The sequence below is a fragment of the Felis catus genome, chromosome A2, assembly GCF_018350175.1.
Source record: "Felis catus isolate Fca126 chromosome A2, F.catus_Fca126_mat1.0, whole genome shotgun sequence".
Taxonomy (NCBI): Eukaryota; Metazoa; Chordata; class Mammalia; order Carnivora; family Felidae; genus Felis; species Felis catus.
This window is the reverse complement of record NC_058369.1, coordinates 13,656,339-13,679,062: the sequence shown is the minus strand read 5'-3', so window position 1 is coordinate 13,679,062 and position 22,724 is coordinate 13,656,339. Positions and strand designations below refer to the sequence as shown.

Genomic DNA, 22,724 nt, shown 5'->3' with positions numbered 1-22,724 from the left:
CCCTCCCCCGGGACCAACATCCCCCAAGACAAGTCCTTTTGGTTTCAAAAATCTATTCTTTGGGGGAGCCTGGGTGGCTCAGTTGGTCGGTTAAGCATCCAACTTTGGCTCAGGTCATGATCTCACCATTTGTGAGTTCGAGCCCCGCGTGGGGCTCTGTGCTGACAGCTCAGAGCCTGGAGCCTGCCTCGGATTCTGTGTCTCCCTCTCTCTCTGCCCCTCCCCAGCTGGTGCTCTGTCTCTGTCTCTCAAAAATAAATAAAAAACACATTAGGAAAAAAATTTTTTTAAATCTATTCTTTGAAAGCCCCTGACCCTGGAGTGGCTTCATTCCTTCCGAGGACATAGGGGAATGACCAAGCCCTGTCTCTGGTTCAAACTACTCAGTGCCAGAGAAGCTGGCCTGGGTTCACTTCCCTACCTCTCCTCTCCCTGGCCATGACAAGAGGCTTCACCTGTCAGAGCCTCAGTTTCCCCATCTGTGAAAGGTCGTAATGGCACCCCCACCACAGAGTTGTGAGTGGGAATATTGCACACGCCGGGAGTCTAAACGATCATGACTCAAACCCCAGCAGCACCACATCCCCTTGCTGTGGGACAGTAGGCAAGTTACTTGATCTCTCTGTGCATCAGAACAGAGGCATTGGGTTGTGAGGAGGGAGACCATTCTGTACAGAAACCCCCTGATCATTATCCACTCAGCACACTCACAACAGCCGCCACAAAGTGGGCACCAAGGACAGAAATCCCAGTGAGTCAGAGCCCCCTGTGCCCACTGATGCCCTCAGGCTGGGGATGACCCCGGTGGCTGCTAACGTCTCACAAAGACACACAAGAAATCACATATTTCAACTGTTTTATTTGCTTTCTGGGGTGTCAAGATTGGGGTGTCCCAGAGCCCAGCCCCCAGCAAAGTCCGACAGACCCCTCCCCAGCCAGGGGTCCCAGCAGGAGGGTTTCGGACAAGGCACTCACAGGAACTCTGGGGGTCAGGGAGAAGCCACCCCGAGGGTGCAGGGGCCAGGCCCACCTTGGGGGACAGAAAATGCAGTTACCTTCGGTGGGAAAGGTTTTTCCTAAAGAGAGATACAGGATGAGATAGAAACCTGAGATGTTAACGGAGCCCCAGAAACATGCCAGGTACCCCTAGGGCGGGCAAAAGCCAATTCTGCTTCCCAAGATCCCGATGTAGTTTCCTTGGCATCTGGGGATGCCACACGGCCGGGAAGCACAGAGCCCAATTCCAAACTGGCTTTCTCTGTGATTTCCTGGAGACAAAGTGTGTCAGTCACAAAAGTCACTCGCTCCAGACCCCACCTCTGCAAATGGTTCCGGTGACCCTGGCCTGGGCCCTGGGGTCCAGAGCCTGGGGTTACTTCTCTCTTTCTCATCTCGTCCCCTTTCTCTGTGCCCCGTGTTTATTAGAGAGGCAGGCACTTCTGTGGGTCTCCAGGCAGCTGAAAGGAAGGCTTGGTGAGGAGAGAGAGGGGGAGAGATGGGTTTGGCAGGAGGAGCAGCTCAGGGCTGGAACAGGTCCCCCAGAGACCTGGGAGCCCGCGACACTCAGCTTGTGACAACTGCCCATGAACCGGAGGGCAGAGTCTCTTAGCAGAAATGTTCCGCATCCACCCGAGATGTGGATGCCAGCAAATGGCCTCCCACCCCAAAGAGCCATGCTGCCATGGGTGTGAGGGGGTCCGTGGCCTTTAGTGTGCTTCCTCACCACAAAAATAGAGATGTTCTCCCTCCCGGCCAGCAGGCCCAGGCCCTTTTGAGGCACTTGTGCCTGGAGAAAGGGAAATGCACTCTGGGATATAAAAACAAAAGCCCTTTTCGGCTTCCCGGAGTCAATGGATACAGTGGGGGATCCGTGGCCACGAGGAGCCACCTGGCAACGCGGTGGCCTGCCTCCGCCTGTATGAACACCAACGTCCCCACACCGGCTGCAGGCTCACGCGTGCGCTTTCGAGGGTCTCGCGGTGGAGGCTGGGGCCATGGAGAAGAATGGGGCTTTGTCCCACTCTCCCCAGAGGGGACTTTTGGGTTTAAACACTCCAAGGGGTGGAGAGGTCAAAGGTCAACAGTCTAGACAGTGGCAGCAGAAAAGAGGCTGGTGGGGTGGGCGGATTTCCAGGAGCAGCTCCCCTCCCTGGCCCAGTCGCCCTCGGGGGACACAGGCATGCGGGTGCGCGCGCGCGCGCGCACACACACGCACACACACACACACACACACACACACACACACACCCAGCGGGCCTGGCTTCCTGGCAGAAACTTCTAAGACAACAAAAAGGCATCCTGAATCTACTCTTCCAGCCATCCCCCTGAGCAGGCCCTTTCTGTTCCAGAAGTCACTGTGCCAGCAAAGAGCAAGGCAGCTGGAAACTCTTTGCCTTGCTGAAACTATTGCAATCTGACATTTCCCCCAAAGACCCGGCACCACCTGGGAAGCCATGACCTCCGTCCCCCCCCCCCCCCGCCTGGCCCTGACCTCTGTCCCCCACCTGGCCCTGTCTCTCCCAGTGGCCAAGGGACCTTTGGCTGTTCCTTGACCAGACCAGGCGGGCCAGGTGGTACAAACCCAGGCCACCGACTCACATTCCTGCTTCTCGCCACCCTTCCTTCTCTCCAACCACGCCTTCTTGTTTCTTTTTCAAGCTACACCCTCAAGTACATACCACTGACCTTCTTTTTGGTGAGGAAGGGGGAGCCAAAGGGGCTGAGAGAAGAAGAAAGGTATGAGGCGCAGAGGCTCTGGCACCTTAAAGGACATGCCATCACCAGACACCCGGATGACTGTTGCTGTCCCCATCCCCCACCTCGGCACCCCGCCATGGGGGCCCAGGGAGAGGCGCCGCCCCACTGACCCTGCAAGATTCCCCCAACAGCCTGCCTTCCCACCACATCCCTCTGCCCATCTTTCTGCCACTAACACCTGCTGCACCCACCTCTCAGCATCTCCCCTCCACCCGCGGCTAAGCCACTTCACAGAGCCATCCCCCTGCCCCACTCTGCGTGCCCCCCTCCCCCTGAGCCTCCGCAAATGATGAGGGAGGAAGAACGGGGCTTGGTCCTCCCTTCTCACACGAGGACATTTTTTAGTCCAAGGCCCGATAAATGCGGACCAGACACGCCACGGAGGGAACAGGTGAGTCTGCCCCAAACTGGACGGTCAAAGAGCTAGCAGGAAGCGGGTGAAATGTCCAATGGCTGTCTGATTGAATGAGAATGAGCGAAATGCTCTGCATCGTGGGCAAGGAGAGGATTCCAGCTGGACTGGAGGAGAACATCTAAAGCCATTGCCGGAGCACAAAAATGACATACGTACACCCGACAATGATCGGACAATAAGTTATACCTCTCACTTTCTGAATCACGTGGTGCTTCACACAGAGAGGCAAAACGAAGACAAAAGGGTGGAAATGCGGAGTTTGGGGATGGTGCATCTGGGTTCCAGTGGGTATGCAGCTAAGCGCAGCCGTGGCTCATCTCCAGGAACGCCCCACCCCTTCCCTCCCCATCTTGCCTGGATTCGTTTCCTCCTCCGACACCTGCAGACCGGACCTTTGGGGAACCGAGCTAACCCATGAGCCTCGAGCTCCCCATATTCAGAAGAGCCGCAATTTCGGCTCACAGAATCCCACGCTGCAGGTTTCTCGGGAGACTACAAGCTCAGACCGGGGACGCGAAAGGGACATTTCTGGTAGAAGGCAGGCGGGCATGGAGAAAGAGTCCCAATCATTTCAACCTGCCAGCCACAGTCCACACCCATTGCCAAGTGCCGGCCCCAAGTCACCCACTTCTCTCCACTCCCCCATCCGGAGGAAACCCAGGACTCCGAACATGCATTTAACTCGGAAACCCATCAACCCGGTTTCCCAGCGACACAGCAGCTCAGCAGAGGCAGGACCTCCCCTGGCCATCAGAACAAGAGGGGAAGAAGGTGAAGGTTGAAGAAAACAAAACAAAACAAAACAAAACAAAACAAAGCAAAACCCTCATCTGTTTTCAGAAGAACTGCATGCTGGGAAACACCGACACGCTCCAACACGGCATCAGATTCCAGCACACCTCACACTTAGGGGCATGATTAAAACCACACAGTCCCCCAGAATAGCAGATCCCTTCCCGAATGGGTGTTTTCCTCAGTTGGCTTCCTGACTGCCGTGGTCGTTCTCTCCCTCTGACCGGTAATCAAGGTCCAGCTGGGTGGCGTTACTCTCATCCCCGGCTGGCAAGTTCAAAGCTGCCAGGGAGGGAGATCAAAATTTACTCCTGAGTCCCGGGCGCGGCTCCAAAACCATCTACACAAAAGGCCCCTGGCTGCTTCGCCACCCTCGTGCTCAAACACGCCAGCACACATGGGGTTCGGCAAACTCCGGCCCCCAGGCCCCATTCTGCCCCCACCGCCACGAGGACAGCAATAAGCTGGTCCCCAGCACCAAGTCCGCAAAAATCCAGGCCAGATGTGGGGTGGGTTTGCAGCTGCTATAAATTTTTACACATTTAAAAAAAAACAACAGTCATGTGCATGTCAAAATGACAAGGTCTGCTTGCCACCGGCAGCCCCACTCCAGAGTAAGAGAGACAGAGAGAGAGAGAGAGAGAGAGAGAGAGAGAGAGAGAGGAGAAAAAAAAAAAAAAAAAAGCCCCTGCCATATCCCAAGGCAGCCCTTTCCAGGGCTGTCCAGGCTGTTGGGACATGAATCAGGGCAAAGACATTTCAAGGAGTTTTTAAGTTTGGGAAAAACCAGTCATGGACGGGGGGGGGGCGGGGGGGGGGACACCGGCATCCCTTCACCGGAGACTTAGACAGGCAGGTGAACAGGGGGCCCCAGCTGCGGGATCAAAGGGCAGAGATCCACTCGGCCAGGATTCCCCGTGGAGATCGGGACCCACGGGCTTCCCGGCCACCGTGGCGGTGTCCCCTAAAGCAAAGGGCGATGGAGGAAAAATCTTCAGCCACCCCTTGCAAATCGACCAGCCCTTTTGCGGAGAAAAAGGAAGAGGTGTGTAAGTCGGAATATTGATCCAAATCAGATCCCCAGCTGTCAGGCGTATCCTCCTTGGCCAGGCCCCAGAAGGCAGCTGTCCCTCCCAGGGTCCCGAGTGGGACGAGGTCTTGGGAGGCCTAAGAGGCTCTCAGTGTTTGTGGCGACAGTTGATTTTGCCTTCTGACTGCTCCAGGACGTCCAGCATCTCCTCGATGATGGCCCGCAGCGCCCTGCCCAGCTGGTCTGCGTTGTACGGCTTGCCCAGCGGGGGCACATGAACGAAGGCTGAGCGGCCATGACTCTGGTACAGAGAGGTGTAGTAGGTGAAATCGCAGAGGTACCTACGTTGCAGGGCATGGCGGTGGGGGGTGGGGGTGGCAGAAGGGAGACCAAAACAGGGTCAGAGAGTCAGTACACAGACTAACAGGACAGCCTCCATCCAGATCTACCGTAAGACCCCCAACCTCGCCAGAAAGCCACAGGATGGAACACTGACTGCTTCACCCTCCCCAGGCCGACAAAAACGAAAAACCCCAATAACCTCGTGTGCTGGTGTGTATGTGAGGAAGGAGGCAGTATGAGATGCTACCAGTGGCGATGCAAATTGCCCCAGGGGGAAAATTGGGCAGGCTAGTATAGCACAAATGCCCAGACTTCGTGACATATTATTTCTGGTTTTTGGAATCTATCTCCAGAAGCCCTTGGCATGAGGGCACAGGAAAGACCAACAAGGCATTTGCTGCACTGTTAAGTAGAAAAGTCGAAAAATGGGAAGTAACCTGCCCCGGTCTGAATGTCCAGCCTCCAATTCACTGTTGAAGCCCCTAACTCCCGATGTGATAGTCTTAAGAGGTGGGGCCTTTGGGACGTGAGAGCCCCTCGTGAATGGGGTTAGGGCCCTTATAAAAGAGACCCCAAAGAGCTATCTCCCCCCTCCTGCCGCAGCACGAAGGGGGCTGCAGCCCAGAGGGAGGTCTTCATTAGAACAGGACCGGACCGGTGCCTTGATCTTCAACTTCCCAGCCTCCAAAAGTGTAAGCAATTACTTTCTGTTGTTTATAAGCCGCCCAGTATGTGGTATTTGGTTGTAGCAGCCCAAACAAGCCAGGGCGCAATCTAAACTTCCGCTGACTGAAGAGCGGCTTAATAAATCGGCTCATCCACACAAGGGAATACTATGCAGCCATCTACAAGGCACACGGTGGATCCAGAGGGAAACGGAGAATCCACCAGGACCCGTGCCGCGTGCCCACGAGTGAAACTGATAAAGGGACATCTCAAGAACATATACATCACGTAACCCCAGCCGCATAAAAGCAAAACAAAATAGGACAAAAGCCTAAACTGGAGGACCAAGTGTTCACATGTCCTCGATCCCTGAACAACATGGCTTTGAACTGCAAGGGTCCCCTTACACAAGGGTTTTCTTTCCAGTAAGCCCAGTGCCGTGAATGCATTTTCTTTTCCTTATGGTTTTCTTTTGTGGTTGTTGTTTGTTTTCACTTTAATTCCGGTTAGTTAACATACAGTGTGATACTAGTTTTAGGTGTACGATATAGTGATTCAACAGCTGCAGACAACCCCTGGTGCTCGTCATGACAAGTGCCCTCGCTGCTCCCCATCACCGACTTCACCCACCCCCACCCCTCCCCTCTGGGCACCACTGGGGTGTTCTCTGTAGTTAAGAGTCTGTTTCTCGGTTTGGCTCTCTCTCTCTCTCTCTCTCTCTCTCTCTCTCTTTTTTTCCCCTGAGCATTATACTCTCTAGCTCCATCCGTGGAGTTGCAAAGGGCAACATTTCATTCTTTTTATGGCTGAATAATATCCCAGTGTGTGTGTGTGTGTGTGTGTGTGTGTGTGTATCTTCTTTCTCCACTCATCAATCAGTGGACACTTGGAGAGATACAGAATCGGAAGCAGGCTCCAGGCTCTGAGCTGTTTGTTGGCACAGAGTCCGACGCGGGGCTCGAACTCACGAACTGCAAGACCGTGACCTGAGTTGAACCGACTGAGCCACCCAGGCGCCCCTGATTTTTTTTTTTTTAATGTAAGCTCTATACCCAACGTGGGGGCCTAATCCCACTACCCCGAGATCAAGAGTCACACAGTCTACTGACTGAGCCAGCCTGGAGCCCCTCCTTATGAATTTCTTAATAACATTTTCTTTTCTCTAACTTACTTTATTGTAAGAATACAGCACACACACACACACACACACACACACACACACATAACATACAAAATGTGTGTTAATCAACTGTTTATGTTATCAGTAAGGCTTCTGGTCAACAGTGGTCTCACAGTAGTAAAGCTTGGCAGGGGTGGGGGGAGTCAAATGTTATGCAAATTTTGTATGCAGGGGGGTGATCAGCAGCCCTACCCCCATGTCGTTCAAGGGTTACCCGTCTACGGAAAGGTGTCGGTGCATAGGAAGTTTTACAATTTAAGTCTCAGCTTTAACAGAGGGATCGCTAGGGAGAAGGAGAGAGGGCAAGAGAATTTTTCCCAGTGGGAACACATGAGAATATAGTCTGGAATTATCTGTGCCATTTGGAATTAGTTTTAAAAAAACAGAATGATGGGGGCGTCTGGGTGGCTCAGGCAGTTAAGCATCTGACTCTTGGTTTTGGCTCGGATCGTGATCTCAAGCAAGGTTCGTGAGTTCGAGCCCCGCATCGGGCTCTGCGCTAACAGCGTGGAGCCTGCTCTGGATTCTCTGTGTCCCTCTCTTTCTGCCCCTCCCCCGCTCGCTCTCTATCTCTCTCTCAAAATAAATAAATCGATAAACATTAAAAAAAATAAAAACAGAACGATGGTGAATTCGGTTACTCCATTCAGTCTACTGAATCTGCCACCTGCTGCCTTTGGGCTGGAGAAGTGTACAGAGTGTTGAGAAATGGAGACACCTGGTGCTGAGAGGGCATTGAACAGAGGGGGCCTAACTTGGTCCAGGAGATTGCAGAGGCCCCCCCCTCCAAGGAGGCGACGTGCTGGAGCTAAAACCTGAAAGACACCTTATCAGAGGGAGGTGAGATCTGCACATGAGGGCAGAGGCCATATCATGTGCAAAGGCCCTGAGGCTAGAGTGAGCGTGCTGTGTTTGAGGAACTGGAGGAGGCTGGCTTGTGTGGCTGGCATGCAGTGGGGGACAGAAGAGCGAAGGCAGATGAGAGTGGAGAGGTGGGCAGGGGCCAGACCACACAGAACCTATGGATGGTGGTGGAGACAGCTTGGATTTTATTCTAGGTGCCGTGAGAGCTGCAGGAGGGATTAAGCAAGTTTATAAAAGAGCTTGTAAGAGGCTGAAGAGTTTCTTCCCGGAATGTATGTTCACCCAGAACATTTGGATATAGGGATTTTGCAGCTATAGTTAGCTAATATGAAATCATACTGGCCTCAGGTAGGTCCTATATCCCATGACTGATGTCCTCATGAAAAGGTCATGTAAATACACACACAGGGAAGAAGGCCGTGTGGAGACGGAGGCAAAGATCGGGGTGATGTGGCCACAAGCCAAGGAACCCCAAGGGTTACCTGCAGACCAAAAACCGGGAGAGAGGCAGGGAACAGATTCCCCTTCAGGGCCTCCAGAAGGAGCAAACGTTGCCAACACCTTGATTTTGAACTTCCAGCCTCCAGAACTGGGAGACAATACGTTTTTGTTGTCCTCAGCTACCAAGGTGATGGTTTTTGTTACAACAGCCACAGAAAACACAAACAGAAACCAACTGCTTGGAGGAAGAGGACCCTCAGGGCCGGGGCAGAGGTGGAGGGAGGGACACCAGGGAGGCGGCCGGGGCAGCAGCGTCCAGGTGGCAGATGCTAGCACCCAGAGCAGGGGAGAGGTGGGCAGATCCACACATAATGAGTCCCAGGAGCAGAATCCGTGGCACCTGTTATGTGCACGTACTTAGCTCTGAGCCTCGTGAGCGGTGAGTGCTCAGCCCACAGAGGCCAAAGTCAACGCACTTGGCTTGTTCAACGCCAGCCTGGGCCGGTGGAGGAGGGAAACCACTGCTCGCAATCACCCCAAGGTGCCCTACCTGCCGGCATCTTGGGAGATGGTCACTGACACATCCAGGCCCAGCGTGGTGACCCTCTTACACACAGCATCCATGTCGATGATGGAGTCAATGCTTTCGGGCCCGTCCTCCACGCAGCACTGGGAGCCGGGGCAGAAGCGGCAGTTGTCCAGCCCCTTGTAGCCCTTGTTATGCCCGCACTTCTCCAGTGTGACCGCGGTCGCCATGCCCGACACCCCCACATGCACCACGAGCTGCAGACAGATGGGCAGGGCCATGAGACTGGGGGTCCCCCCCACCCCAGGTGCAGGAGAGGACAGCACCCTCTCGGGGCTCTGCCTGGAGTTACGTCGTTTCTGGCCTCTTGCTGCTGGAATAGACCACACAGTCGGCCCCACACAAAGGTACAGGCCAAGCGAAACACGCAAGGCTGTAAAACATGCAAGGGTGTTCGTTGCAACTGTGTTAATACAATCAAATACCAGAAACAACCTCCTTAGCCGTTAGGAGGGGGTTGGCTGGATACGTTACGGAGTTAACATGCCAAAAGCAGTTCTATACAGGATGACCTTCAAGACATATTGCCAAATGCAAAAGACATGGTGTAACTTTCAGGGATCGAAGCGAAAGAGGTAATAACCTGTCAGTGATCACGTCAGGGTTTTGCATAAAAATGAGAAAAAAGTATCAAGGCACTAGCATAATAATAGGAGGGCAGTCATGTCAATTACTAAAATCTACCCAGCCGTTAACGTGATATAAGGGAGGATTTCTAATGACCTACATAATAAAATGCTCACAACAAAATATTTATAACAAGCAGGACACCAGGTTAAGTACAGTCGAATTTCAACTATTACTTATTATTTGTGTATATGCTTACACCCAGAGAGGGCACTGTAAGAAAATATATAAACATTTATTTTTTTTTTTTTTTAAACTTTTAAAATGTTTATTCCTGAAAGAGAGAGAGCAAGGGCATGAGCAGGGGAGGGGCAGAGAGAGAGGGAGAGACACAGAATCGGAAGCAGGCTCCGGGCTCCGAGCTGTCTGCACAGAGCCCGACACGGGGCTCGAACTCGTGATCTGTGAGATCACGACCTGAGCCGAAGTCGGACGCTCAACTGACTGAGCCACCCAGGCGCCCCTGTTCTTATATCTTTTAAGTGTGGCTAGTAGAAGATGTAAAGTGTCCAGCAGAAGGGAGTGATGATGTCTAATGGGCCATAATGCTGGAGGAGCTAACTCTTTGGAGTCACAAGGTTAGTTGATTCACTACCGGACGCCCCACATCTGGCACTGTCCTATCTGGAGTTCCATAAATTGAATATCGGTGAATGTGAAAACAAAGCAGCAGCTGTTGCATAATGAGCTGCAAGGTGATACCCCGCATGCAAAAAAAAAAAAAAGAAAAAAAAAGCCCTGTCCTAATTGCCTGGAAATCGCGACTGTGACCTCATTTGGAAAAAGGGTCTTTATCGATGTGAGTAAAGGATCTCTTGACGAGATCTTCCTGGATTATCTGGGTGGGCCGCAAATCCAATGACAAGTGTCCGTAAAAGAGACACGTGAAGAAAAGCCAGAGACAGAGAGGAGGAGAAGCCCACGTGACCACAGAGGGAGAAGCTGGAAGAGACCCCAAATGACCCTCCCCTGAGAGAGAGTATAGCTGCTGAGGCCTCGACTTTGGATTTCTGTGCCTCCAGAAACGTGAGGCTACATTTCTGTGGTCCGAAGCTTACGGCCAATTCTTATAGCAGCCGCAGGAGCCCAGTCCACGCAGGTTGTTGAAACAGCACATGCGTGTGCATACTAACATACATGCACACGCGTGTGTGCAGATACGTGTGTGAGTGATAAAATGGCAATAATCATGGTGCCACTTAACCAGGCAGGGGTGATTCTCTACGGTCGGAAAAATTTTTCAAAACGTGTTCATGCTTTAGGGTATTTTTATTTGTTTAACTAGAAAAAGGCAGGACTGCACAGAAAAAGCAGAGGAGGGATGCCTGGGTGGCTCAGTCCGTTAAGCGGCCGACTTCGGCTCAGGTCACGATCTCGCGGTCCGCGAGTTCGAGCCCCGCGTCGGGCTCTGTGCAGACCGCTCAGAGCCTGGAGCCTGTTTCAGATTCTGTGTCTCCCTCTCTCTCTGCCCCTCACCCGCTCATGCTCTGTCTCTCTCTCTCTCTCTCTATCTCTCTCTCTCAAAAATAAATAAACATTTAAAAAATTTTTAAAGAAAAAGCAGAAGAAAATGTCCATTGACAGAACCTTTGGTCACGTGTCACTAAGCCTCCAGGTCCCCCTCTCACAAGGGACAAAGTCCACTTGAGACTCGACAGGAGGGCTCATTAGGAAGGAAGTTTCCACTGGACGGCCCTGGAAAATCTGCAAGGCAGGCTAGTGTGGGAAGCTGGGTGGGGCGCCCACGGGCGACCAGTTACCTCACTTATCAGAGACACCACTCAGGTAACTTCCCAGGCAACTTCCACTCCTGATCCCTTGGAGTCACGTGTGTCTGTGGTGGGAGAGTGTGGCTCCTTCTTGTCTGGCCTCCATTACACCGCATCACAGCTCCCTCCCATACTCATGGTCCCCTTGTGGAACCCCCTTTCAAGAGGTTCGGAGAGAGGTGAGACCACCCACTGGCCACCAGAGGAGGCATGTGACCAGGCTTCACGAATCAGAGCACTCCTCCCTCCAACCCCCAGCCATAGTGATTGGCTCAGGGACTGGCAGGGGACCCCGGTGGCCAGTGAGAATCAGCCATGGACTCTGGGCAATTATCAAAAGGAAAGATGTTTTCTTTCCGCTGAGGGGCTGAGTCGGTAGGGTATCGGCCAGCAGCCACCTATCTTTGCCAGAGCAAAAGCGAGGCACAAAGCAAAGCTGAGGGGCCAAGAGGGATGGCTGATAACACTGGGCGAGTGCCTGGATCAAGCTATACCTGAAGCTTACAAGAGTTTGTGCTTAAGCTGAGTTAAGGTGTGCTTTGACTGTCACCTGTAACTAAATGGGTCGTGAGTGACACAGAACTCCAGAGGGACGGAGCCAGGCTCTGTGGGGTCGCAGATGTTTGCACTCCTCCCTCGCATCCACGGGTAACCCAGGAAAGTGTGGCCCTTTGGGGGACAAGGCCATGGGCATCGGCCATGTGATTGAAGCAGGAACAAAGCCACACAAATCATCCACGTGCGGGGTGCCCACCTGCAGGTCCTGATGAGGAAGCACCTGCCTTCGCCCCACTCACCTGTGGGCTGTGCTTCTCCCACAGGGCAGGGATGAGCCTCTGGACCGTCTTGTACTCGACTGGAATCTCATACACATGTAGGTCCACGCTGTCGCCAAGCCCTAGCTTCTCCAGCTCCTGGAAGGGAGACGAGAGGGAGTGTTGTGGCATTGGGTGAGGGCTGCAGGGTTAGTGCGTTCCCAGGGGGTAAACTGATCCGTCCTCAGAAAGCAGGTGGGGCTCCAGACTCAGTGTGCAGAGTGGAGGGAAAGGTGCGCGCGCTGGCCCAGCCCCAAAGCTCCTCCCTCGCTCCCCTCCCAGCTCCCTCTTCTCAAACTCTCTCTCCATCTCCATGGGCAGCAGCATAACGCAGCGGCCTTTGAAGCTGGGCGCCCCAGTTTGAACCCTGTGTGATCTTGGGCAACTTACTTAACCTCTCTGAGCCTGTTTCCTCATCCATAAAATGGGGGTAAAAGAGTAGTTTTTTCACAAGGTAGCTGTAAGAATTAAACGAACGCATACACGCTAATAGTTCCAAGAAATGCTCGGCACATCCTATGTGCTCAGATAATGTCGGCTCCCATTATGACTGTTGTCTTTGTTATTTGTTACTATACTTTCCCCTTCATTATACCTGATGAGAATTATGTATAGACTTGACGCATGCCACACATAGCAGGATCTCAGTTCACGTCCACAGGTGGACCCACCCCCTTAGGGACCCTCTAACAATCTTGAGCATGAGGTGGCTTAAAAACATCATGAGGGGTGCCCGGGGGGGCCTAGTCAGTGAAGCGTCCAACTCTTGATTTCGACTCAGGTCATGATCTCACGTTCGTGGGTTCGAGCCCCGCGTCGGGCTCTGGGCTGACAGCGCAGAGCCTGGAGCCTGCTTCCGATCCTGTCTCCCCCTCTCCGCCCCTCCGCTGCTCCTGCTCTCTCTCTTTCTCTCTCAAAGAACAAAGAAACATTAAAAAAAAATTTTTTTAACTGATACTCTGAATAATGAATAATGACCACTGCAGGATCGTTTCCTATCATTCTCAGATCGCGTGCAGTGGTTGGAAAACGCTACCACTGGTGGATGTGGGGTCCCAGACAAAGCCTTTTTTCCGTGCCCTTGGCTTCGCCGAATTAATTCATTGCGGGCGAGTTCTTGCATCCCCTGACGTGGCTTCAGGGCTACTTTATCTGGTTGCCTTGACCTTGCTATCCACGCTGTCCCAACTCCACGCTCATTTGACCGCAGTTGCTGGAGAGCATCCAACACCTGAAAAGGCAGGTCCCTTCTCACCGACAGAGAATTCCCAACTGCCCCCCCCCCCCACCAAGAGGGTGCGTCAAGGTCACCTGGAGACAAGACACCAAGGGGGTGGGGGGGCATGGTGTACTTGTATGGGAAATCTCATTTAAGTTTATTTTATTCATTTTGAGAGAGAGAGAGACAGACAGACAGACAGACAGAGAATCCAAAGCAGTCTCCGCACTAATAGCGTGGAGCCCGACATGGGGCTCAAACTCACAAACCGTGAGATCACGACCTGAGCTGAAATCAAGAGTCGGACGCTTAACTGACTGAGCCACCTGGGTGCCCCAAATCATTGGGTCTTCTTTTTTTCATTTATTTATTTTTTAATTTTGAGAGAGAGAGAGAGAGAGAGAGAGAGAGAGCGAGAGAGAGCGAGAGCGCATGCGCGTGCGCAAGTGGGGGAGGGGCAGAGAGGATCTGGGCAGCTGATCACTCACTGCCCAACGCCGGACTCAAACTCCCAAATGGTGAGATCATGACCTGAACCAAAGTTGGACACTCAACTGACTGAGCCACCCAGGCGCCCCCCCCCCATGTGGGGGGAGTCTTAAACTCCAGCACAGGGGACTGAGACCCCATCCCTGTCACCAAGCCCAGTGATCAGAAAGAACCTCCCCACCCCCACCCCGGAAGAAGTCCCAGGGCCAGACGGAGGGCAGATCTGCTGGCTCAACACTGGTGCACAGGTGGAGCGCAGGCCGCTGCTGGGGCAGGTGGTTGCGAGGTGAGGGGGCGACATTTTGGGTGAAATCCATTTCAAAACATTTCACATATCCTTAAGAGAAACTTGGCAGCATATTTCATTTCTCTTATTATAATTTTTTTCTCTCGGTCATTAGTATTTTTACTCTCACGTTCCCTTTTCATCTAAGCCTCAACTTCCCGGACTGTGCAATGGGATCAGGGAGACATTCTCTAAAGGGTGTGGGGATTTGGAGACGAAGCAGGCACGGAGCTCGCCAGCGAATTGTCACGCCGTCACGCCCCCCCCCCCCCCCCCAGAAGGCTTTACGTCCTGAGCCCTGTTTCCATTCCCACAATTTCATAAACACTCACCCGCCTGCTACGTGCCACACACCCGGGGGGATTGTTTTGAATGGCCACACAAACACGGACAGACGATCCTTCGCTTGAGCATTTTTCATAGTAAAATGAACGCTCCCAACGATTACTATCGGTAGGGCTCTCTCATATTATTCCCAGATCTCACTCGGGGGTTGAAAAGGCTACCCCGGTGGATGTCAGAGAGTCCCATGGGTGGGATTTATGGGATACCCCAGGTTTTGTTTGGCAGTTTGGAGACTCAAACCCCATGGTCTCCCACCCTACGCTGCCCAACGGCTTGCCTCCCAAGGCGAAATCTAAAATCACATCACACCCTTCCCCTGCTCACTCTGCTGTTTCCTGCCACACCCAGAATAAAAATCCTAACTCCCGCCATCATCCATGAGGCCCATAAGCCAGACGCTGCCAATTTCCTTGCCCTTCTCTCCCTTCTCCCTCCCAACCCTCCCCACCCCCCACCCCCCACCCCCATTTGGCTAACTTCACTCCAGCCATGTGGCCTCCCACATACCAGACTCACTCCTGCCTCAGGGCCTTTGCACTGGCTGTTCTCACTACATGGACCATTCTTCCCCTTACCTTCCCGTCAGTCAACTCTCTCCTTAGCCTTCATGTCTCAGCCTCCTGACAAGCACTTGACACTTTTACAAGCACCCCTTTGCACACTCCCTCAGCCCCGCAGAATGGTGCCCTTTCTATAGCACAGGGCACGCACAAGGTAGGTGCTTGCGAATACTGGCTGAGCAAGTGACCAGCTCAAGCATAGACCGAAATAAATATAGACCTAAGTGCCTCACTTTCCTCAACTACAAAATAGAGGTTCGGACTAGCTACTAGCTGGGACCCTCTCTTTTCTTTCCATCCTTTCCTACATTGAAAAGCAGCTCCTGGGGGGGGCGCCTGGGGGGCTCAGTTGGTTAAGCATCCAACCCTTGATTTCGGCTCAGGTCATGACCTCACAGTTCGTGGGATCAGGCCCCGCGTCGGGCTCTGCGCTGACCATGCAGAGCCTGCTTGGGATTCTCTCTCCCTCTCTCTCTGCCCCTCCCCTGCTTGCGAGCTCTCTCTCTCAAAGTAAATAAATAAATACACTTAAAAAAAAAAAAAAAGGGGCGCCTGGGTGGCGCAGTCGGTTAAGCGTCCGACTTCAGCCAGGTCACGATCTCGCGGTCCGAGAGTTCGAGCCCCGCGTCGGGCTCTGGGCTGATGGCTCAGAGCCTGGAGCCTGTTTCCGATTCTGTGTCTCCCTCTCTCTCTCTGCCCCTCCCCCGTTCATGCTCTGTCTCTCTCTGTCCCCAAAAAAATAAATAAACGTTGAAAAAAAAATTAAAAAAAATAAATAAAAATAAAATGGTTAATGTTATGTTATGTAAGTTTCACCTACATAAACAAAAAGACAAAAAAAGTGGCTCTTGAAGGCATGGATGGTGGAGGGTAGGAGTCAGGGGCACAGCCTCCAGAGCCGGAGGCTCTGGCCACGTTTGCTCCTTCTTCCTACCACTTACTGGCTGAGAGACCTTTGGTAAGTCATTCACCCTCTCTGTGCCTCAGTTTTCTCATCTGTAAATGGGATTAACAAGAGTACCCATGTCATAGGGAGGAAAAATACAACAACACACACATAAGGCAGAGTCTAAAAACGGCTCAAAAGATGTTAACTTAAATTGCATTTTAAAACGTGTATGTGCTTCCTTTAAAAAAAAAAAAAAAAAGCGCCATTTCTTCCTGGCTAAAACGGAGCCTCCAGAATCAGATTCCCCGCTGCTCCCCCCAATCTGGAACAAATGGAAACAAACAGACAAAATGTGTAAAATAACACTTTTCAGACATTGAGGCATCAAAGCTGGGGTTCTAGAAAAGGTGAGAAGGCTACAGTTTGCAGAGCAGAGTCCTAGAAAGAAGATAGCTGGGGGGAGGGGGGGAGGGGAAAGGGAGAGCCTGATCAATGCAGACATCTTTTGAGAGTTTGACAACTTAATGGGCATATAGGTGTGCCAAGACCAGGGACTGAGCCTCCAAAGGACCAGAGGGTGTGAATCAGCCAGAGTGGAAAAACTTCATAAGGAAGTAGAGAAAAATTAGCCCCACCATAAAGACTATTCTGGTCCTGCCTAAAAAAAAAAAAAACAAAAAACAACTTAACAGCAAGGCTGGAAAGGATCAAACTGTTTCCAGCAACTTAACCGTATCCCAGAGCAAAGCTCAAGAATATTTCGAGGAAATAAAAAGGCATCCAGCGGGCCACAAGGTAAAATTCAGGTCTGGCAGGAAAGTGAAACTTACCAGACAAGCAAAAAAAAAAAGGCAGTAAATTACAACCCTTAATGAAGAGAAAAATCAATCAACAGAAACAGTCCAGGAACAACAGAGATGGTAGAATTAATTAGTAGATAAGGACATTAAAGAGCAGGGTTTTTTTAAGTTTTTTTAAGTTTTTTTTTTTTTTTTTTTTATTATTGGGGCGCCTGGGTGGCTCAGCCTGTTAGGCGTCCGACTTCGGCTCAGGTCATGATCTCGCGGTCCATGAGTTCGAGCCCCGCGTCAGGCTCTGTGCTGACAGCTCAGAGCCTGGAGCCTGTTTCCGATTCTGTGTCTCCCTCTCTCTCTGCCCCTCCCCTGCTCATGCTCTGTCTCTCTCTGTCCCAAAAATAAATAAACGTTAAAAAATAAAAATAAAAAATAAGGGTTTTTTGTTTTTTTTTAATTTTGAGACAGAGACAGAGCGTGAGCAGGGAAGGGGCAGAGAGAGAGGGAGACACAGAATCTGAAGCAAGCTCCAGGCTCCGAGCTGTCAGCACAGAGCCCGACGAGGAGCTCGAACTCACGGACCGAGAGATCATGACCTGAGCCGAAGTCGGACGCCTAACCGGCTGAGCCACCCAGGCGCCCCAAAGAGCAATTTTTTGAAAATCCATACAGATCAAGTTTGAAGACCGAAATCAAAACCTGCTTTTCTGATCTCTGACTCAGCACATCCTAGAGGCAGGGGAAAAATTTGAGAATTTATAAATGAATCTTCCCCTAGTCCCTACGAAGAGACCCACTGAGCTCTTTTTTTCCTCTGAAAAACAATTTCAACAACACCAAAATCACAGACAATAAAACAAAAACCGAGAAATTCGATTTGATAAAAATGGAAAACTTTTGTGCACCAAAGAACACAATCAACAGAGTGAAACGACAGCCCATGGAATGAGGGGAAACATCTGCAATCACGTATCGGACAAGGAATCAAAATCTTGAAGATATAAAGAATGCCTACAACCCAATAACAAGAAGAACAACAAAATTAACAACCCAGTTTTAAAACAGGCAAAGGCCGGGGGCACCTGCCTCAGTCGGTTGAGCATCCGACTCTTGATTTGGGCTCAGGTCATATGATCCCAGGGGCGTGGGCTCAAGCCCCATGTCGGGCTCTGCGCTGAGCACGGAGACTGCTTAAGATTCTCCCTCCCTCTGCCCCTCTCCCCAGCTTGCGCACCCTCTCTAAAATGTTTTTTTTTTTTTTAATTTAAAATAGGCAAAGGATATGTACAGACATTTCTCCAAAGAAGCTATACGAATTGCCAATGAGTACATGAAAAGATGCGCAACATTATCAGTCGTCAGGGAAATGCAGATCAAAATCCCAGCAAGGGATCCCCTCACGCCTGTCAGAATGGCTAATATCAAAAAGACAAGAAATAACAAGGGTTGAGGAGGACATGGAGAAGTTGGAGCCCTTGTGCACTGCCGGTAAGAATGTAAAATGGGGCAGGGTTGCCTGGCCGGCTCAGTCAGTGGAGCACGTGACTCTTGACCTCGAGGTTGTGAGTTCAAGCCCCACCTTGAGTGGAGAGATTACTTAAAAATAAAGTCTTTGAAAAACAAAAACAAAAACAAAAAACGAAAGTGAAATGGTGCAGCTGCTGTGGGAAACAGTGTGTGGTTCCTCAAAAAGTTAAACACAGAATTACCATACGATCCGGCGACTCCCCTTCTAGGTCTCTATACAAAATATTGAAAGCGGGGTCCTGAATGCACAGTTATACACCTATGTTCATAATAGCATTATACACCATAGCCAAAGGCGGAAATAACCGATATGTCCATCAACTAATGAATGGATTAACAAAATTTGGGCTAGCCATACAGTATAAAATAATATTCAGCCTTAAAAAGGAAGGAGGGGTGCCTGGGTGGCTCAGTCGGTTAAGCATCTGCCTCTGTCTTAGGTCATGATCTCACAGTTCGGGAGTTCGTGCCCCGCATCGGGCTCTGTCTCTTCCTTTGATTTTCTCCCTTGATTTTCTCCTGGATTTCTTCCTTGATTTTCTCACCGTTTTAAAAGGACAAAGAAAGAGCAAGGCAGGAAGCCATGGTCTGTATTAACTGCCTTCCCTTTGGCTAGCTTCCCCCCCCCCACCCCGCCCCCAGGGCGCAGGCACTAAAGGCATCTGCGATCACGTCCACATCAGGCTGGGGGGTGGGGGTGGGGGTGGCGCTGGTAACAGGAGGGAAAATAGCTGCTCTTCGGCTCCTGTCCCTGAGTCAGGAATCTGAGCACTCTGTTCCCCGCGCCCCGGACTCTCCCCCTTGGAGATTCAGCCTTTGGCTCCTTGCCAACCGTACTTCTTCACTTGTTGAAAGCTGGGAACTATCCCGATTCCAATTTGAAACCCTGCAGAACTTTCTGGAATTCCTCTCTCTGCCTTTTCTCCCCATCCCGACGGGGAATCTAAAATCTACAGGTGCCTGGGGCGCCTGGGTGGCTCAGTCGGGTGAGTGTCTGACCTCGGCTCAGGTCACGATCTCACAGCTCTGTGGGTTCGAGCCCCGCATTGGGCTCTGTGCTGACGGCTTGGAGCCTGCTTCGGATTCTGTGTCTCCCTCTCTCGCTGTCCCTAACCCACTTGCATTCGGTCTCTGTCTCTCTCAAAAATAAATCAATGTTAAAAAAATTTTTTTTTTAAATCTACACGTGCCTGGGTGACTCGGTCGGTTAAGTGTCTGACTTCAGCTCAGCTCATGATCTCACGGTCCGTGAGTTCGAGCCCTGCCTCAGGCTCTGTGCTGACAGCTCAGAGCCTGGAGCCCGCTTCGGATTCTAGGTCTCCCTCTGTCTCTGCCCTTCCGCCACCCGTGCGTGCTCGCTCTCTTTCTCTCTCTTAAAAATATATAAACATTAAAAAATTTTTTTTAAATAAAAAGAAATGGGTGCACGTAAGGGTGGGTGTGCGAGCCGATGCATCGTTGCTTCCCCCCCTGCCCACTGACAGCTCACAAGTAATGACACCCCAGCAGTACTGAGCACACCCAGCCCCCAGCTCCTGGTTTTTAAATGTTATTATTGAGGACAGAAATGAAGGCTTTTTGTTGAAATTGCTGATTCCAAGGCCGGAGCAGGGAAAGTACATGGGCAAACCTGGAGTTCCCACATGACCCATCAGTCCCCCTCCCAGGTCTATGCATACCTAGGAGAAACGAAAACCTACGTCCTCACAAAAACTTGTATGTGAATGTCCATAGCAGCATGATTCACGACAACTAGAAGGTGGAAAAAACCCAAACAGCTATCAACGATTGAATGGCTGGTCAAACACAGTATGCCCACACGATGGAATATTATTTAGCCATAAAAAGGAATGAAGTGCAGACACACTACAATAGGGAAGGACTCTGAAGACGCGACACTGAGGGGCACCTGGGTGGCTCAGTCAGTTGGGCGTTTGGCTCTTGATTTCAGCTCAGGTCATGATCTCACGGTGTGTGGGTTCAAGCCCCGTGTCAGGCTCCTTGCTGACAGTGTGGAGCCTGCTTGGGATTCTCTCTCTCTCCCTCTCTCTCTGCTCCTCCCCCACTCTCTCTCTTTCAAAATAAATAAATAAACATTTTTAAAAATGTTTTAAAAAATACAAAATAAATTAAACGGGATGCTGAGTGAAAGAAGCCAGACATAAAAGGCCACATGATGTATGACTCCACATAAAATGTCCAGAACAGACACATCCATAGAGATGGAGAGTAAATTAGTAGTTATCAGGCACTAGGAAAAAGGAAGAATGGGAGAGTGATGGTTAATGGCATGGGGTTTCTTTCTGGGGTGATGAAAAAGTTCTGGAATTAGATATTGGTGATGGTTGTACCAGGAGGAACTTTATGGCACGTGATTGTATTTCAGTAAGATTATATCTTGTTTTTTTTAATTATTTTTATTATTTTTAAAAATTTTCTTAAGTTTATTTATTTTTTTTATTTATTTATTTTTATTTTTTTTTCAACGTTTATTTATTTTTGGGACAGAGAGAGACAGAGCATGAACGGGGGAGGTGCAGAGAGAGAGGGAGACACAGAATCGGAAACAGGCTCCAGGCTCTGAGCCGTCAGCCCAGAGCCCGACGCGGGGCTCGAACTCACGGACCGCGAGATCGTGACCTGGCTGAAGTCGGACGCTTAACCGACTGCGCCACCCAGGCGCCCCCAAGTTTATTTATTTTTGGCAGAGACAGAGTGTGAGCATGAGCTGGGGAGGTGCAGAGAGAGACAGGGAGACACAGAATCTGAAGCAGGCTCCAAGCTGTCAGCACAGAGCCCGATGCGGGGCTCGAACTCTAGAACCGTGAGATCATGACCTGGGCCAAAGTCAGACGCTTAACCGACTGAGCCACGCAGGCGCCCAATCTTGATTTTTTTTTTAAAAAAAGGACACGAAGCACTTGACATCCAAGACTCAGGTAGAAATCAGAAAAGAAAATAGAAAGAGACGTCCGGTGACATGCAATGAAGGATCCTGGATGGGATCCTGGTACAGAAAAGGACATGAGTGGGAAAACTCATGAAACCGGAATAAAGTCCAGAGTTTACTAATAGTGGTGGACCAGGGTTGGTTTCTTCATTTCGAGAAATGTAGTAGTTATTCAAGATGTTCACACTAGGGGAAATCAAGCGAGGCATGTGCGAGAACCCTTTGTATTACCTGTGCAATCTTTCTGAATTCGTAAGTTAGGTTCTAAAATTATTCTGAAATAACTCATTTGCAAAAATTGACTCTGGAACCAAAAAACCAACCAAACAAAAAAACAACAAAAAGCGACGTGCTCGGAGAATGATGGGGACACACAAAAAAAGGGCCCCGGAGCCAGCCTGGAGGGAATGCCACGAGCCAAATCTGAGACAATCTGAACACCAACAATTTGAACATCAAAATAAAGACTGAGAGTGAGCAATGGTCATGTCTTGAGGGCAGTAGGTCCACGTGGATACAAATAAGCTCCGAAAAGCAGGAGGCCAAAAAAAGTGTCAAGGGAGGGGCGCCTGGGTGGCTCAGTCAGTTAAGCCTCTGACTTCGGCTCAGGTCATGATCTCGCGGTCTGTGGGTTCGAGCCCCGCGTCAGCTCGGAGCCTGGAGCCTGCTTCGGATTCTGTGTCTCCCTCTCTCTCCGCCCCTCCCCCCCCCCCCCCCCCCCCGCCTCTCTCTAAATAAATAAACATTTAAAAAAGTGTCAAAGGAAAGCTGGAACTAGAAAACTGCCATTTGGTAACCATCAACTAAAATAAAAACTGATTCAGGCAACACTCACCAGGGGATGCTAAAAGTAAGTCCAAACAAGCATTTATACACTACAAAGTATCTCACGACAGGGTACTTTTTAATGACAAAGGGCAAGATCATAATATCATAGGAGAGAAGTCCACCAGATCTCATCTTTAGCAAACGATCAAGGTCAACAACACCAGTCACAAGACACTTCAAACTCTGGTGACTCCCAATACAATGCACCAAGAAGGACACAACATCGCTTCTGAGGACCTCCTGCCAGAACCCGCAGCCTCCGTGTAATCAAGAGGAAACGTCAAACAAACCACACCGAAGGACGCTCTCCAAAGAACTGAGGCGTTCTCAGCAAGTGTCCTGACGTGAGACACAAAGAAAGACCGAGGAACTTTCCAGATTACAGGGGATTAAAGAGGTGGAACAACTGAACACAATGCGTGATGTAGAATTTTCTTCTGCTGTGAAGGACATGAATGAGGAGGCTGGCAAACTCTGAATAAGGGCTCTAAGTTGTAGCATTGCATCTATGTTAAAGGAGTCTGACTTTAATCATTGTGCTGAGGTTGTGTTT

The 22,724-nt window shown here is 50.9% G+C and overlaps 1 protein-coding gene across 4 annotated transcripts in view; it reads right to left on the bottom strand.

Annotated features, from left to right (window-relative positions):
• Positions 1-839: 839 nt before the first annotated feature.
• Positions 840-22,724, bottom strand: part of PGPEP1 (pyroglutamyl-peptidase I) — a 28,326-nt gene continuing 6,441 nt past the window's right edge. For 2 of the 4 annotated variants that reach the window (XM_023247483.2, XM_006928618.5), the window contains exons 3-5: positions 12,267-12,383; positions 9,038-9,270; positions 840-5,335 (exon numbers count right to left, since the gene is read on the bottom strand). In XM_023247483.2, the coding sequence (XP_023103251.1) occupies positions 5,143-5,335; positions 9,038-9,270; positions 12,267-12,383 (543 nt within the window). In that variant the 3' untranslated portion in view covers positions 840-5,142. Of the gene's footprint in view, positions 5,336-9,037; positions 9,271-12,223; positions 12,384-22,724 lie in introns of those variants that run through there. The other 2 variants (XM_023247494.2, XM_023247491.2) reach the window with 2 other exon arrangements.